This window comes from Aureococcus anophagefferens, assembly GCF_000186865.1.
Source record: "Aureococcus anophagefferens unplaced genomic scaffold AURANscaffold_61, whole genome shotgun sequence".
In the NCBI taxonomy this organism is placed as follows: Eukaryota; class Pelagophyceae; order Pelagomonadales; family Pelagomonadaceae; genus Aureococcus; species Aureococcus anophagefferens.
The window spans coordinates 14,195-26,962 of NW_008705614.1; the positions used below are offsets into that span (position 1 = coordinate 14,195).

At 70.2% G+C, this 12,768-nt stretch overlaps 2 protein-coding genes across 2 annotated transcripts; one reads left to right on the forward strand and one right to left on the reverse strand.

Moving 5' to 3' along the window:
• Window positions 1-2,639: 2,639 nt before the first annotated feature.
• On the forward strand, window positions 2,640-4,292 carry AURANDRAFT_59635 (hypothetical protein; the record flags this gene model as incomplete). Its single annotated transcript, XM_009043659.1, has 3 exons — window positions 2,640-2,696; window positions 2,835-3,285; window positions 3,355-4,292. The coding sequence occupies 3 exons, from the start codon at window positions 2,640-2,642 to the stop codon at window positions 4,290-4,292; spliced, it is 1,446 nt and encodes a 481-aa protein (XP_009041907.1).
• A 2,723-nt stretch (window positions 4,293-7,015) lies between these two features.
• On the reverse strand, window positions 7,016-8,458 carry AURANDRAFT_34091 (hypothetical protein; the record flags this gene model as incomplete). The annotated part of the gene is made up of 1 exon (XM_009043676.1): window positions 7,016-8,458. The coding sequence occupies one exon, from the start codon at window positions 8,456-8,458 to the stop codon at window positions 7,016-7,018; it is 1,443 nt and encodes a 480-aa protein (XP_009041924.1).
• Window positions 8,459-12,768: the final 4,310 nt, after the last annotated feature.

Below are 12,768 nucleotides of genomic sequence, written 5' to 3' on the forward strand. Positions count from 1 at the left end.
TCGGCGGCGCGGGCCTCGCCTACAAGTCCTACTACTCGATCCAGTCCGACGAGATCTACGTCAAGGTGCGCGCGAGCGAGGCGCGCCTCGCGGCGCAGGCCGACGCGCGCGACCTGCCCATGCCCCTGGAGGAGGTTCCGCTCGAGGCGCGGATGGCCGCGGGCTTCCCCGAGCTCTCGATCAAGCCCGTCGCCATCGGCACGACGGTCGGCGGCGCGCCCGTGTCGTCGCTGCGCCCCTACGAGCACGTCCACGCCAAGTTCGACGACCACGCGGCGCTCGCGCCGCTCTACCGGCGGCCGCCGCGCGACTGCCGGCGGTCGGCGGCGTCGCCGTTCCGGTCCATGCACCGCGTCAAGCTCGTCACGGACGCGATCATGACGTCGCGGCGGTCCGGCGGCTGCGAGATCGCGCTCCGGCGGCGGCTCCTGCGCAAGGAGATTCTCGCCTACCTGCCGCTCCACGACCCCGCGGAGCGCCAACGGCTCTACGCCGCGTGGCTCGCGTACCCGGCCTTCGGGTGCCCCGGCGGCATGCCCTTCGACGCCTGGCGCGACTATTTCGGGGAGATGCACGCGCTCTACATGGTCTTCCTCGGCCACACGGCGACGATGGCCGGGCGCCTCGCCGTCGCGGGCCTCGCCGCGTCCGCGACGATCTGGTCGCTCGGCTTCGACAGCCGCGGCGCGCACGCCGCTCGGACGGCCTACGGCGCCGTGCTCCTGGTCTGGATGATCGCGTTCCACGTGGCGTGGAGCCGGACGCAGGCGCGGTGCGCGCTCCGGTGGGGCATGGCGGACTTCGAGAAGGAGGAGCCGCCGCGGCCGCAGTACGAGGGCGCCGTCGTCCGGTCGCCCGTGAACGGCCGCGAGGAGACGTGGTTCCTGCCGCGGCGGCGGCGGCCGCGGCTCGTCGCGACGGGGCTCGTGACCTTCCTCATGCTGGCGCTCGTCTGCGGCTTCATCTTCCTCATGATGATCTTCAAGCACCAGGCGGGCTTCCGGCGCCGCTACGGCGCGACGCCCGCGGCGCTCGCGAACGCGCTGGGCATCCAGGTCTTCCACTTCGCGTACCGGCGCATCGCCGTCAAGCTCACGTCCCGCGAGAACTGGCGCACGGAGACGGAGTACGCGGACCGCCTCACGCTCAAGCTCTTCGTCTTCAACTTCGTGAACGCGTACGGGTCGCTCTTCTTCACCGTGTTTATTCAGACGCACATCCACATCCCCCACGAGTACGGCGAGTCGAAGTGGGACTGCCTGGACCACGACTGCCTCCACGACCTGAACTACAATTTGTACATCATCTTCACGGTGTCGCTGCTGGCCCAGGGCTTCGCGTCCGTCGTGATTCCTTTGTGCAAGCGCAAGTACCACCGCGCGCGCGAGACCGCGGGCGAATCGCGCGTCGCGATGACCAAGGCCGAGTGGGAGTACCTGCTCGTGGAGTACGACGAGACGCTGGACACGGTGCGCAACTACAACACGACGGCCGTGCAGTACGGCTACATCGCGCTCTTCCGGGCAGCACAAGAGAGCGAAATTCCCAACTTCAAAGGCTCCTAGCTCGGCCATTTTCCACTCGTTTCGGCTGATTTTTGGACGAGCGATCATCTCTCGGAACGGTCTCGAAGCGTGGATGTGTTTTCCGGAACGCGCGCGCCCGGAACACCCACGTTGAAGCGACGTTGAATCACTCTTGTGCTGCCCAGGCGCTCTTCTCCGTCGCCGCGCCCGCGACGACGCTCGTCGCGCTCGCGAACGACGCCATGCTCCTGCGGCTCCACGGCTACAAGTACCTCACGAACTACCGGCGCATCGAGCCCACGGGCGCCCAGGACATCGGCGTCTTCGAGCAGGTCTACGCGTTCCTCAACGTCGCCGCGGCGCTGTCGAACGTCGCCATTTTGGTGTATCTACCGCCGGTCTACACGCGGGCGAACGGCCACTCGAACGGGAACCGCGCGGCCATCTACATGGTCGCCGTCGCCGTCGTCACGGCGCTGCTCGTCTTCGGGCGCCTCGTCGCCGAGGAGGGCGACCCGGACGTCGACCTGCAGCTGCTGCGCCAGGACTTCATCCGATCGAAGATCGTCGACAAGATCGCCGACGAGGAGGAGACGGTCCACGTGGACGCGACGCCCGTCGTCGAGGCCGTCGCCGCGGAGGACGACGAGCCCTACTACGCGTCCCTCGCCGACGCCTTCGCGCCGCCCAAGGCGTCCCGCGACGAGGCGGCGCCCGGCTGGCGCGTCGCGACCGCCGGCGCCGCGACGTCCGGCCTCGAGCTCGACGCGCCGCCGAAGGCGCCCGCCGTGTCCGGCCTCCAGCTCGACGCGCCGCCGCGGCCCGCGCCCGAGTCCTTCGCCGCGGCCGCCGCGTCCCTCAAAGCCGCGCCGTCGCTCGCGGACGCCATGGACGTCAACTTTGGCGTCGAGAGCGACGACGACGACGCCACCTGCGGCGCGTCCTGCGCGGCGCTGCGGTGAAACTGCTTCTCCCCCCCCCCCCCAAGAACGCGAGGCCCTTCGCCTGCAGCGTCGTAGATACACATGCATACATGCATGTTGAACTATCAATTGAAGGTCAAGTTGCCGCGTGCGCCTCGAGCTGATGCACCAAAATCAGAGCCTTTGCACGATGCTGGCCACGCTCTTGTCCTGTGCGCCGATGGCGGCCCAGGGCATGCGCTTCGCCGTCCGGCGGCTTCGCATGCAGCGGAGCCTGCGGCCGCAGCGGCCGCGCGGCCGCGTGGTCATGCGGCTCGGCGGCGGCGCCTTCGAGTTCCCCGAGGAGGACCGCTGGCGGCCGCACCTGCTGCGCGACGCGCCGGAGGCGACGACGGTGCGCGTGCTGCGGGAGGCCGAGTACGACGCGTGGCTCGCGGCGCGACCCGACGAGACCAGGGCTTATCTGGAGGCCGCGGGGCTCGGAGAGTTCAAGGGCGACGCGCTCGCGCTGCTGCCGGAGCGGACCTGGGCCTTCCTGACCAAGGACCCGTCGAAGCTCTTCGCGTTCTCGTCGCTGCCCAGCCGCCTGCCCGGCGCGGGGCCCTACGCGCTCGAGTTCGCCGCGCCGCCGCCGGCGACGGCGGCGCTGTCCTGGGGCCTCGGCTGCTACAGCTTCGAGGCGTGCAAGGGGTCCACGGCGCCCAAGGCCGACGCGCCGCCCAAGTTCGCGTCGCTGGTCGTCCCCGCGGAGAACGACTACGGCGACGCCGCGGCCGCGCTCAAGGGCACGTACCTCTGCCGGGACCTCATCAACGCGCCCGCGGGCGACATGCAGCGTCCCGCGGCGGCGACAATTTTCGAGAGCTTTTGAAACGACGAAAAATCGTCACCGACGTGCTTGGTAGGCGACATGGGCCCCGCGGAGCTCGAGGCCGTCGCGCGGAGACTCGCGGCCGCCTACGGCGCCGCGGTCGCGACCGTCGAGGGCGACGCGCTGCTCGCGGGCTACCCGCAGATCCACGCCGTCGGCCGCGCGGCCGGCGAAAAGCAGCGGCCGCGCCTCGTCGACCTGACCTGGGGCGCCGCGGACGCGCCCAGGGTCACGCTCGTCGGCAAGGGCGTCTGCTTCGACACGGGCGGCCTCGACCTCAAGCCCGCGGCGGCGATGCTGACGATGAAGAAGGACATGGGCGGCGCTGCGCACGTGCTCGGGCTCGCGGCCATGGTCATGGACGCGGGTTTACCGGTGCGGCTGCGCGTGCTCATCCCCGCGGTGGAGAACGCCGTGTCCGGCGACGCGTTCCGGCCCGGCGACGTGCTCGCGGCGCGCAACGGCAAGACGACGGAGATCGGCAACACGGACGCCGAGGGGCGGCTCGTCCTCGCGGACGCGCTCGTCGAGGCGTGCGCCGACGCGCCGGAGCTGCTCGTCGACTGCGCGACGCTCACGGGCGCGGGCCGCGTCGCGCTCGGGACGGACGTGCCGGCGCTCTTCGCCAACGAGGAGGGCGTCGACGTCGCGGACGAGCTCGTCGCCGCGTCCGCGGGCGAGCAGGACCAGGTCTGGCGCCTGCCGCTCTGGCCGGGCTACCGCGAGCAGATCGACTCGAAGATCGCCGACCTCAAGAACATCGGCGCCGGCCCCTACGGCGGCGCCATCACCGCCGCGCTCTACCTCGCGGAGTTCGTCGAAGCGCCACCCGACGGCGGCGCACCGCCGCCCTGGCTCCACCTCGACATGATGGCCTACAACACGGGCTCCAAGCCGGGCCGGCCCGAGGGCGGCGAGGCCATGGGCATGCGCGCGCTCTTCCGGCTGCTGGAGGCGCGCTACAAGGCGTAAGTTAGGCACGGGACTGCGACTGGAAGGGGCTGGAGATAGGCCATGCCTCAGGCCAGCCCCCGGTGGAGCCTCCCGACGCCTCCCGCCTCGAGCTCGGGTCCGTCGTCGATCGCCGAGCGAGTGGAGATCGACGCCATGGACCCGGCTTTGCTTGCGAAAAAGCGCGATTTCGAGGCGCAGAAGGCCCGTACAAAGCTTGCGCTGAATATCTGCACGATTTGCGGGAACAAGGATGCCCGAGCATGTCAAGGTTGCGGAACCACAGCGTACTGCTCGACGGATTGTCAAAGAATCGACTGGCGCGACCGGGGCCACCGAAAGGCGTGCAAGAAGATCCGAAAAGAGCGCGCGGCGGAGGCGGCGCGGGCCGAGGCGCCGACGCCCCCGCCGTCGCCCCCGGTCTACGGCCCCGCGCCGCGGTCGCACGCCGACGAGGTCCGCGCGCGCATCGCGGCGGAGCACGAGGCCGCCCGGGCGCGGCGGGAAGCGAACCCGGAGCCGGAGCCGGTGATTGCGCGATTCGGGGGACGGTGCCCGCTCTGCTTAGAGGACTGGGACGTGAACGAGACTCCTAGGCTTCGTGCCTGTTGCTGTCGAAGAATTTGCAAGTCGTGCTTCGAGAAACTTGAAGGCAAGGACTGCCCGCTCTGCCGCAAACCGATGCCGGGAATTGGAGAAACTCTTGCGCGGCTTCGTTACCATGCTCAGAACGAGGTGCCGGAAGCGATGAATGCTCTGGGCGAAATACACCGCGACGGTAGGCCGGGCGCCGTGAAATGTACGAGGAAGGCCGCGAAGCTCTGGAAACGCGCCGTGGAGCTCGGGAACGTGAGCGCGATGATCAATCTTGGGGTGTTATACGATCACGGAGATGGCGCCATGAAGAAGGACATGAAGAAGGCGTTCCAGCTGTATCAGATGGCCGCGGAAAGAGGCTTCGCGAAGGGCCAGTTCAACCTCGGGAGCATGTTTTACGACGAACTCGCATTCAAGGATGACAAAAAGGCCTTCCACTACTTTAAGCTCGCTGCTGAACAGGGATATGTCCTTGCGATGCCAAAGGTGGCTTACTGCTATGTGAATGAAATTGGAGTGGGACGCGACATCGGCGAAGCCAAGCGCTGGTACGCGCGCGCAGCCGCCAACGGCGACGAGGAGTCCGCAGGTGCGCTCGAATTTCTGAACGCGAGACGGAGGTAGCCAAGCGCAGGACGCTACTTCAGTAGTAGGAGTAATAGGTCATTCTTTATATTCGTGGGAGCGCCCGCGGGGAGCGCCTAGGACTCGCGCGCGCGCGCCGCGTCGGCGCGGTCGTTCTCGACGGCCTTGCGCAGCTCGTCGCTCGCCTTGATGGCCCCCGGTCGCTTCTCGAAATCGTCGCAGACGCGTTCGAGCGCCTTGCCGCAGTCCGCCCTGTGCGCCGGCCACGCCGCGCGCTGGCACTCGCGGCCGCAGTAGAAGATGAACTTGCAGCGGGCGCAGGCGCTCAATTTCGCGCTCGAGTGCTTGCCGCAGTAGTCGCAGACGAACTGGCGGCCGAGGCGCTTGGCGTCGCTGCGCAAGGCCTTGTGGACGGCCTTCTCGGCCTTCTCGCCGCCCTCGCGGAGCTCGCTCACGCGCACGCGGTCGCGCTGGTACGTGCACCCCGCCCGATACGTAGGATCGCCGCCGTGCTCGACGGCGTCGGCGGCCGCGGCGCGGTGGAGCGCGCGCTGCCGAGCCGCGGCGAGCGCCTGGGCCTCGGGCGACGGGAGGCCGCCGCGACCGGCGATCGCGGCGCGAAGCAGCGCGAGGACGTCCCCGCAGCCCGGAAGCGGCGCGCCGCGCTCGTCGACGAGGAGATCGTGCGCGAAGAAGCGCCCGGCGTAGAGGCGGGACGTTTCGCCCGCCTGGGCGGCCGTCTGCAGCAGGGGGTCGGCCCCGGCGCGGATCAGGACGCGCGCCGACTCGAGCTCGGAACCGTACATGGTCGCGCTGTGGTCGCGGACGTGGGGGTCGACGTCCGCGTCGCTCTTCTCCCCACCCTCCCAGTAGTACCGAGACGCGCGGTGGCAGACGATGTGGAGCGCCGTCCACCCCGTGGCGTCGGTCGCGTTCGCGTCCGCGCCCAAATTCAGCATGAGCTCGATGACCTTGTGCCGCGCCTTCTTGGCGACGATCGCGAGCGGCGCCCGGGCGGTGGCCAGGCACCCGCGCTCCAAGTTGTAGGCGTTCAGATCCGCGCCGCGGTCCACGAGCGCCTGGATGACCGGGGCGCACGAAGAGCGCGCCGCGTGCGGCAGAATGTTCGTCGCCGCTGCCGCCGGAAGCGTCGCGATCTTCGCGAGCGCCCGCGGGTCCACCGGAGCGAACTCGTCGCCGGGGGCGCGATTCACCTTGCCCAGCAAGTCACCGCCGCGGCTGGGATCCATTTGTAACAACTGCACCATCGCTTCCGGGTCGTTCAAATCCAGGAAAATCCCTCCGCCCAAGAACATGTCGGCCATAGGCCCGAGATCTGGCGCTGGCGCCGCCGGTGCGTTCCTCGCTGGCGTGGCCGTCTTCGGCTTTCTCGACTTCTTACCCATCTTTTTGTGTGGGGAGGGGGCAGGCGGCGCAGGTCAGCGCGAAATACCACAAAAATCAGAGTCGCGAGCGAGCGACCGGAGGCTTGACCAGCTCCTTGAAGTTAGCGAGAGCCTAGCGAGGCGCTAAGCGCTGCTGTTTACGACCCCCTACCGTCCTCACTTGCTCAGCGAGTCGTCCAGCGCGCGGAAGTCCTTGAGGAAGAACTGGAAGAAGTCGACGGAGAGGTCGATGTCGTGGACGCCGCCCATCTCGCGGATGGAGTGCATGGAGAGCTGGGGCATGCCGACGTCCGCGGCGCGGATGCCGAAGCGCGACGCGAGGATGGGCCCGATCGTCGAGCCGCAGGGGCAGTCGTTGCGCACGACGAAGTCCTGGAGCTCCGGCAGCCCGCCGCGCCGCGCGGTCTCGCGGAGCAGGAACCCCGTGACCGCGTCCGTCGTGTAGCGCTGGTTGTTGTTGACCTTGAGCACGAGGCCGTGGTTCATGCGCGGCGCGTGCGCGCCGTCGTGTTTGTGCGCGTAGTTCGGGTGCACCGCGTGCGCCATGTCGACGGACAGCAGGATCGACCTCCGCATCGCGACGGCGAGCGCCTCGGCGTCCTCGAGGCCGTCCTTCGCGCCGCTGCCCTGGGCCTTCCGCAGCGACCGGTGGAGCCGGACGAGCGCGTCGCCGAGCACCGGCGACCCCGCGCCGTGCGCGGACGCGGACCCGATCTCCTCGTGGTCGAAGAGCGCGACCACGGAGACGTCGGCGTCGTCCGCGAAGGCGTCGGCGTCGTCGACGTGGCCGAGGAGCGCCTCCGTGAGGGCGTAGCAGGCCGCCTGGTCGTCGAGGCGCGCGGACGCGACGAACTCGCCGAACGCGCCGGAGATGGCGCCCGCCTGCGTGTCGAAGAGCGTCAGGTCGAAGTCGGCGACGTCCTCGGGCTCGACGCCGAGCTCGTGCGCGACGAGGTCGACGAGCGCCGGCGGGTGGTGCGACGCCCAGCCGTCCGTCGCCGGGGCCTCGGCGTCGTCGTCCGCCGACGGCTGGAGCTGCGCCGCGGCCGTCGAGCAGAGCACGGGCTGGAGGTCCGTCTCCTTGTTGAGCGTCAGCGCGTCGCGCTCCGCCGCCGTCTGGAGGTGGATGCACAGGCTCGGCACGCGGACGACGGGCGCGTCGACGCGCACGAGCCGCGCGTCGAAGGTGCCGTCGCCGTTGCGCACGACCGCGCGGCCCGCGACCCCTAAATCCCGGTCGAGCCACGTGTGCCACAGGCCGCCGCCGTAGCACTCGACGCCGACCTGGGCCATCGCCGCCGACTTGTCCTTGCCGTCGGCGTCGGACCGCTTCGAGACGGGCCGCACCTTGAGCACGGGCGTGTCCGTGTGGCCGCCCAGCAGCTTGAACGCCGCCCTCGTGCCGTCGCATCGGCCGCCGACGGCGACGGCGATGATCGTGCCCTCGTGCCGCGTGATCAGGTACTTGCCGCCGGCCTCGACGACGTCGCTCCAGGGCTCGCCCTCCTCGAGCTCCGTGAAGCCCCTCGCGACGAGCTGCTCCTTGACGTTGCGCGCCATGTGGTAGGGCGTCGGCGACGCGTCGATGAGGCCGATCATCGCCTCGGCGCGCGCGCGCGCCCGGTCCGAGGGCACGACCTTGCCGGCGTTGGGCATGCGCGATGCTTTTAGCGCGTCGCTGCGCCGCCCGAGGCGCATGGCAACCATGATCAGCAGGCGCCGCATGCTAGCTGCCGGCTGCCGGCTGCGACGCAGTCGTTGCAAGCCGGCGCGCAGACGACGGACCGGGGCGCTGCGACGCAGTTGGTGCAAGCTGGCGCGCAGACGACGCCCGGGGCGCTGCGACGCAGTTGGTGCAAGCGCGCAGACGACGGACCGGGGCGCTGCGACGCAGTTGGTGCAAGCGCAGACGACGGACCGGGGCGCAGGAGCTCGTTCAGTGCTCGATCCTTGGAAGTCGAGTTGAACGTCAAGGTCGACGGCAATGTGCGATCGCGCCGCCGTGCGTAAAGATAAAGGCTAGATAAAGACTCCGCTGAGGTTGTGCTGCGGTGCGTTTACGAGTGTGGGCGTCCCCCCGGCCTATCAAAGCTCGTCGCCGGCGGCGGCGGGCCCGCGCGCGACGTCGACGTCGTCGTCGTCGTCGTCGCCGCCGCCGCCGCCGGCCGCGCCCCCCCGCGCGCGCGCGACGAGGTCCGCGAGGGCCGCGGCGTGCTCGTCCCGGACGCCGAGGAGCTGGGGCGCGCCGTGCGCGTGCTCCGGCTCCCCGGCGACGACGCGCGCGGCGGCCTCGAGCACGGCGACGACCTCCCCGTGGATGGCGACGTGCGTGCCGGCGTCGCGGGTCGCGGCGAGCTCGGAGCGCGCGCGGTCCGCGTACTCGACGGCCGCGTGGAAGGCGACGAGGGCGCCGCACGCGGCGTCGACGAGGCCGCCGAGCGCCGCGCGGTCGTGGCCCGGCCGCGCGCGGAGCTCGGCGAGCGCGCCGCAGCCCGCGCGGAGCTCCGCGGCTCGCGCGCGGTGGCGCGCGGCCGCGGCCTCGGCGTCGCGCGCGGCGCCGGCGTCCCAGAGGACCGCGTGCTGGCCCTTGGCCGCAAAGTCCGCGTAGGCGGCGCGACGACGTCGTGGAGCGTCGCGTTCCACGACCCCTCGCGCGCGAGGCGCTTCTCCGCCGCGGGCCAGAAGCCGACCCGATTTTCCGCGCTCGACCAGGGGCACGCGGCCGCGGCCGCGAGCGCCGCGAACTTGGCGTGGTCGTCGCCGCGGATCGTCGCGATGGCGATGCGCTCGTCGTGGACCGCGCAGTGGTCGGGGTCGACGGCGGAGGCCGCGTCGAGGTGCGCCTCCGCGGCCGCGAGGCCCGGCGCGAGGCCCGCGGCGTCGCCCCGGAGCGCGCCGTCGACCGTGGCCCTCACGACCAAACGCGCGTGGCGCGCGCGCATCTTCGCAGACCGCGGGCACGTGGCCACGGCGGCCGTCGAGAGCGCCATGTCGTCGGCCCAGGCCGGGAGCCGATAGCGGAGCCGCGCGGCCGCCGCGGCGACGACGACGGCGGCGGCGAGGGTCGTAGCGCGGCGCCGCCGCGCGGTTCCGCCCGCCGCGGCCCGCGACACGGCGGCGGCGAAGAGCGCGCTCAGGCCCGCCGTCGGCCCGTAGAGCAGCCGCTCCCCGACGAGCGTCCCTGCGACGTTGAAGATCATGAGCGCCGGCAGGAGCGGCAGCGCGATCCATGCGAGGGCCTCAAGGACGCGCCAGCGCGCGGCGACGTCGCGCAGCGCCCAGAGCGCCGTCGCCGCCGCGACGGCGTAAACGGACAAGGCCCCCAAATTCCGCGGGTCGCCGAAGGTCTCCACGGCCGGGAGGCAGTCGTAGCTGTACTCCGCGCAGAGGTCCTTGGGGAAGAGGAGGAGCCGCGCGTAGTTGGCGTGCAGGTACGCGACGCTCAAGAGCCGCGTCTTGGACCACTCGGGCAGCTGCGCGTAGGGGTTCTCCGCGCGGCGCATGAGCCCGGAGCCGCCGAGGCCGGAGCCGCCGAGGCCGCTCGCCGGGTCCTCCCAGAGGGCGCCCGTCGCCGCGAAGCGCCGCGCGGCGAGGTACGCGACCGCGACGGCCGCGAGCGGCGCGATGCGCGCCGCGGCGCCGGCCGCGGCGCGCGGCGCGGCCTCGCCGCCGCTCGCGACGCGCGCGGCCGCCTCGAGGGCGACGCGCGCGGCCGCGAGCGCGGGCCCCGCGAGCGCGACCTCCTTGCAGAGCACGCCGCAGGCGGCGGCCGCGGCGGCGCCGAGGAGCCAGGCGGCGCCGCGCAGGCCGCCGCGGCGCGCGCGGGCCGCGCAGGCGTGGCCCGCGAGGCACCAGAAGCACGCGAGGACCTGCGTCGATTCGGCTGATTTTTGGACGGATCGATTGCTCTCATCGAGTTCTCGAAGCACGGCCGAAGAGCTCGTGTCGAAACATTCGAACACGCGCACATCGACGTCGGGTTGAAGATTTGATTTCCGCACGGGCGAGGACCTGCGACCGCTGCGCGACGTTCGCGACGGCCTCCGCGTGCACCGGGTGCGCCGCGAAGAGCAGGCCGCCCGCGGCGGCGCCCAACGCCGCGGCCGCGCGGTCGCCGCGGCCGAAGCGGTCCGCGGCGCCGGCGCAGAGGCGCGCCGCGAGGGCCGCGTTGACCCCGTGGAGCGCGACGCTCGGCAGGCGCGCGGCGCGCGGCGCCAGCGGCCCGCCGGACCACCAGGTCTGCGCGCGGTAGCTCGCGATGGCGAGCGGGCGCCAGGACCGGTGCGAGTTCATGCTCCGCATGCTCCGGCCCCAGCAGTCGTTCCAGAGGACGGAGGACCAGGACGTCTTCGCCACGTCGACGTCGTCGTTGTTCGCCACGTGCAACCAGTCGTCGAAGGTGTACTCGAAGGCGAGCGATTGCCAGAACAGCGCGACGGCCACGGCGCCGCAGAGGGGCGGGATCCAGGCCTCGACCATCGTCTTCGACGGGCGAAGGCGCCGCCGGCGCGCAAGGCGTCGGGCGGCGGGCTCTTCGACGACGTCGACGATGCGCCGCCGGCCGTCAAAACAAAGAGCACTTGGCCCAGGCGTCGATGGAGGTCGACCTATACCCTCGGTACAGCCGTAGGCTCAGGTAAAAAAGTTGGCGATGTCGGCGACAATAAATAATCGCCACTGCGAGTGGAGGGGCCCCGTCGACGCGTCTCGTGGCAGAGATTTGAGTTTTAGTGCGCGGTCAGAGATCATGGATCCGGAACTGATCAAGAAGAAGCGAGAGTACGAGGCGCGAAAAGCCCGTACAAAGCTGGCACTGAGGAACTGTACCATCTGCGGCGCAGCAAATGCGAAGCTCTGCCGAGGCTGCGGCACGACGGCCTACTGTTCCGAGGCTTGCCAAAAGGTCGACTGGCGCGACCGGGGCCACAAAAAGGCCTGCAAGAAGATCCGTGACGACCGGGCGGCGGAGGCGGCGCGGCCCGAGGCACCGACGCGCCCGCCGTCGCCGCCGCGCGACGTCTTCTACGGCCCCGCGCCGCGGTCGCACGCCGACGAGGTCCGCGCGCGTATTGCCGCGGAGCACGAGGCCGCGCGCGCGCGGCGCGAGGCGAACCCGGAGCGGGAGCCGATGTCGACGCGGTACGGGTCGCGGTGCCCTTTCTGCCTCGAGGACTGGGACGTGAACGAACCAACTGCGCTTCAACTGTGCTGTTGCCAGAAGATATGCGTATCGTGCATGGAAAAGACGTATGTAAAGCCATGCCCTCTCTGTCGTATGCCGTGTCCGAGAAGCGACGCGGAAGCTCTGGCGAGGGTCCGTCGCCACGTGGAGAATGACGTGCCGGAAGCGATGACTTATTTGGGGAACGCGTACCGCGACGGCCAATATGGCCTCGTGAAATCCATGAAGAAGACCGTGCGCCTCTACAAGCGCGCAGTGGAGCTCGGGAACGTGGAAGCCATGCTGAGCCTAGGGAGCTGCTACTCCAAAGGATTCGGCGTCAAGATGGACAGGAAAAAAATGGAGCAACTTTGGCGTATGGCGGCAGACCGGGGCCAGGCGATGGCACAAGCCAAGGTTGCACTATTATGTGAAAACGAGCTGGAACAACCCAGCCAAGCGTTTCGTTTGATGAAGCTCGCCGCCGAACAGGGCTACACGAAGGCGGAAAATATACTCGGCCGGTATTTCCTTACTGGCGTCGGCGTGGAAGCCGACCTCGGACAAGCCAAACACTGGTTCGCGAGCGCGGCCGCCAAGGGCCACGAGCTAGCCAGAGAGGAGCTCGCTGAACTAAACGCCGCGTAACGTTCAACAGTAGTAGTATATACACGACTGTGGATGAATCGCCAACTGCGAAGCTTTCTAGTTGTTGCGGTACAACAGGTACAACATCAAGAATGACTTA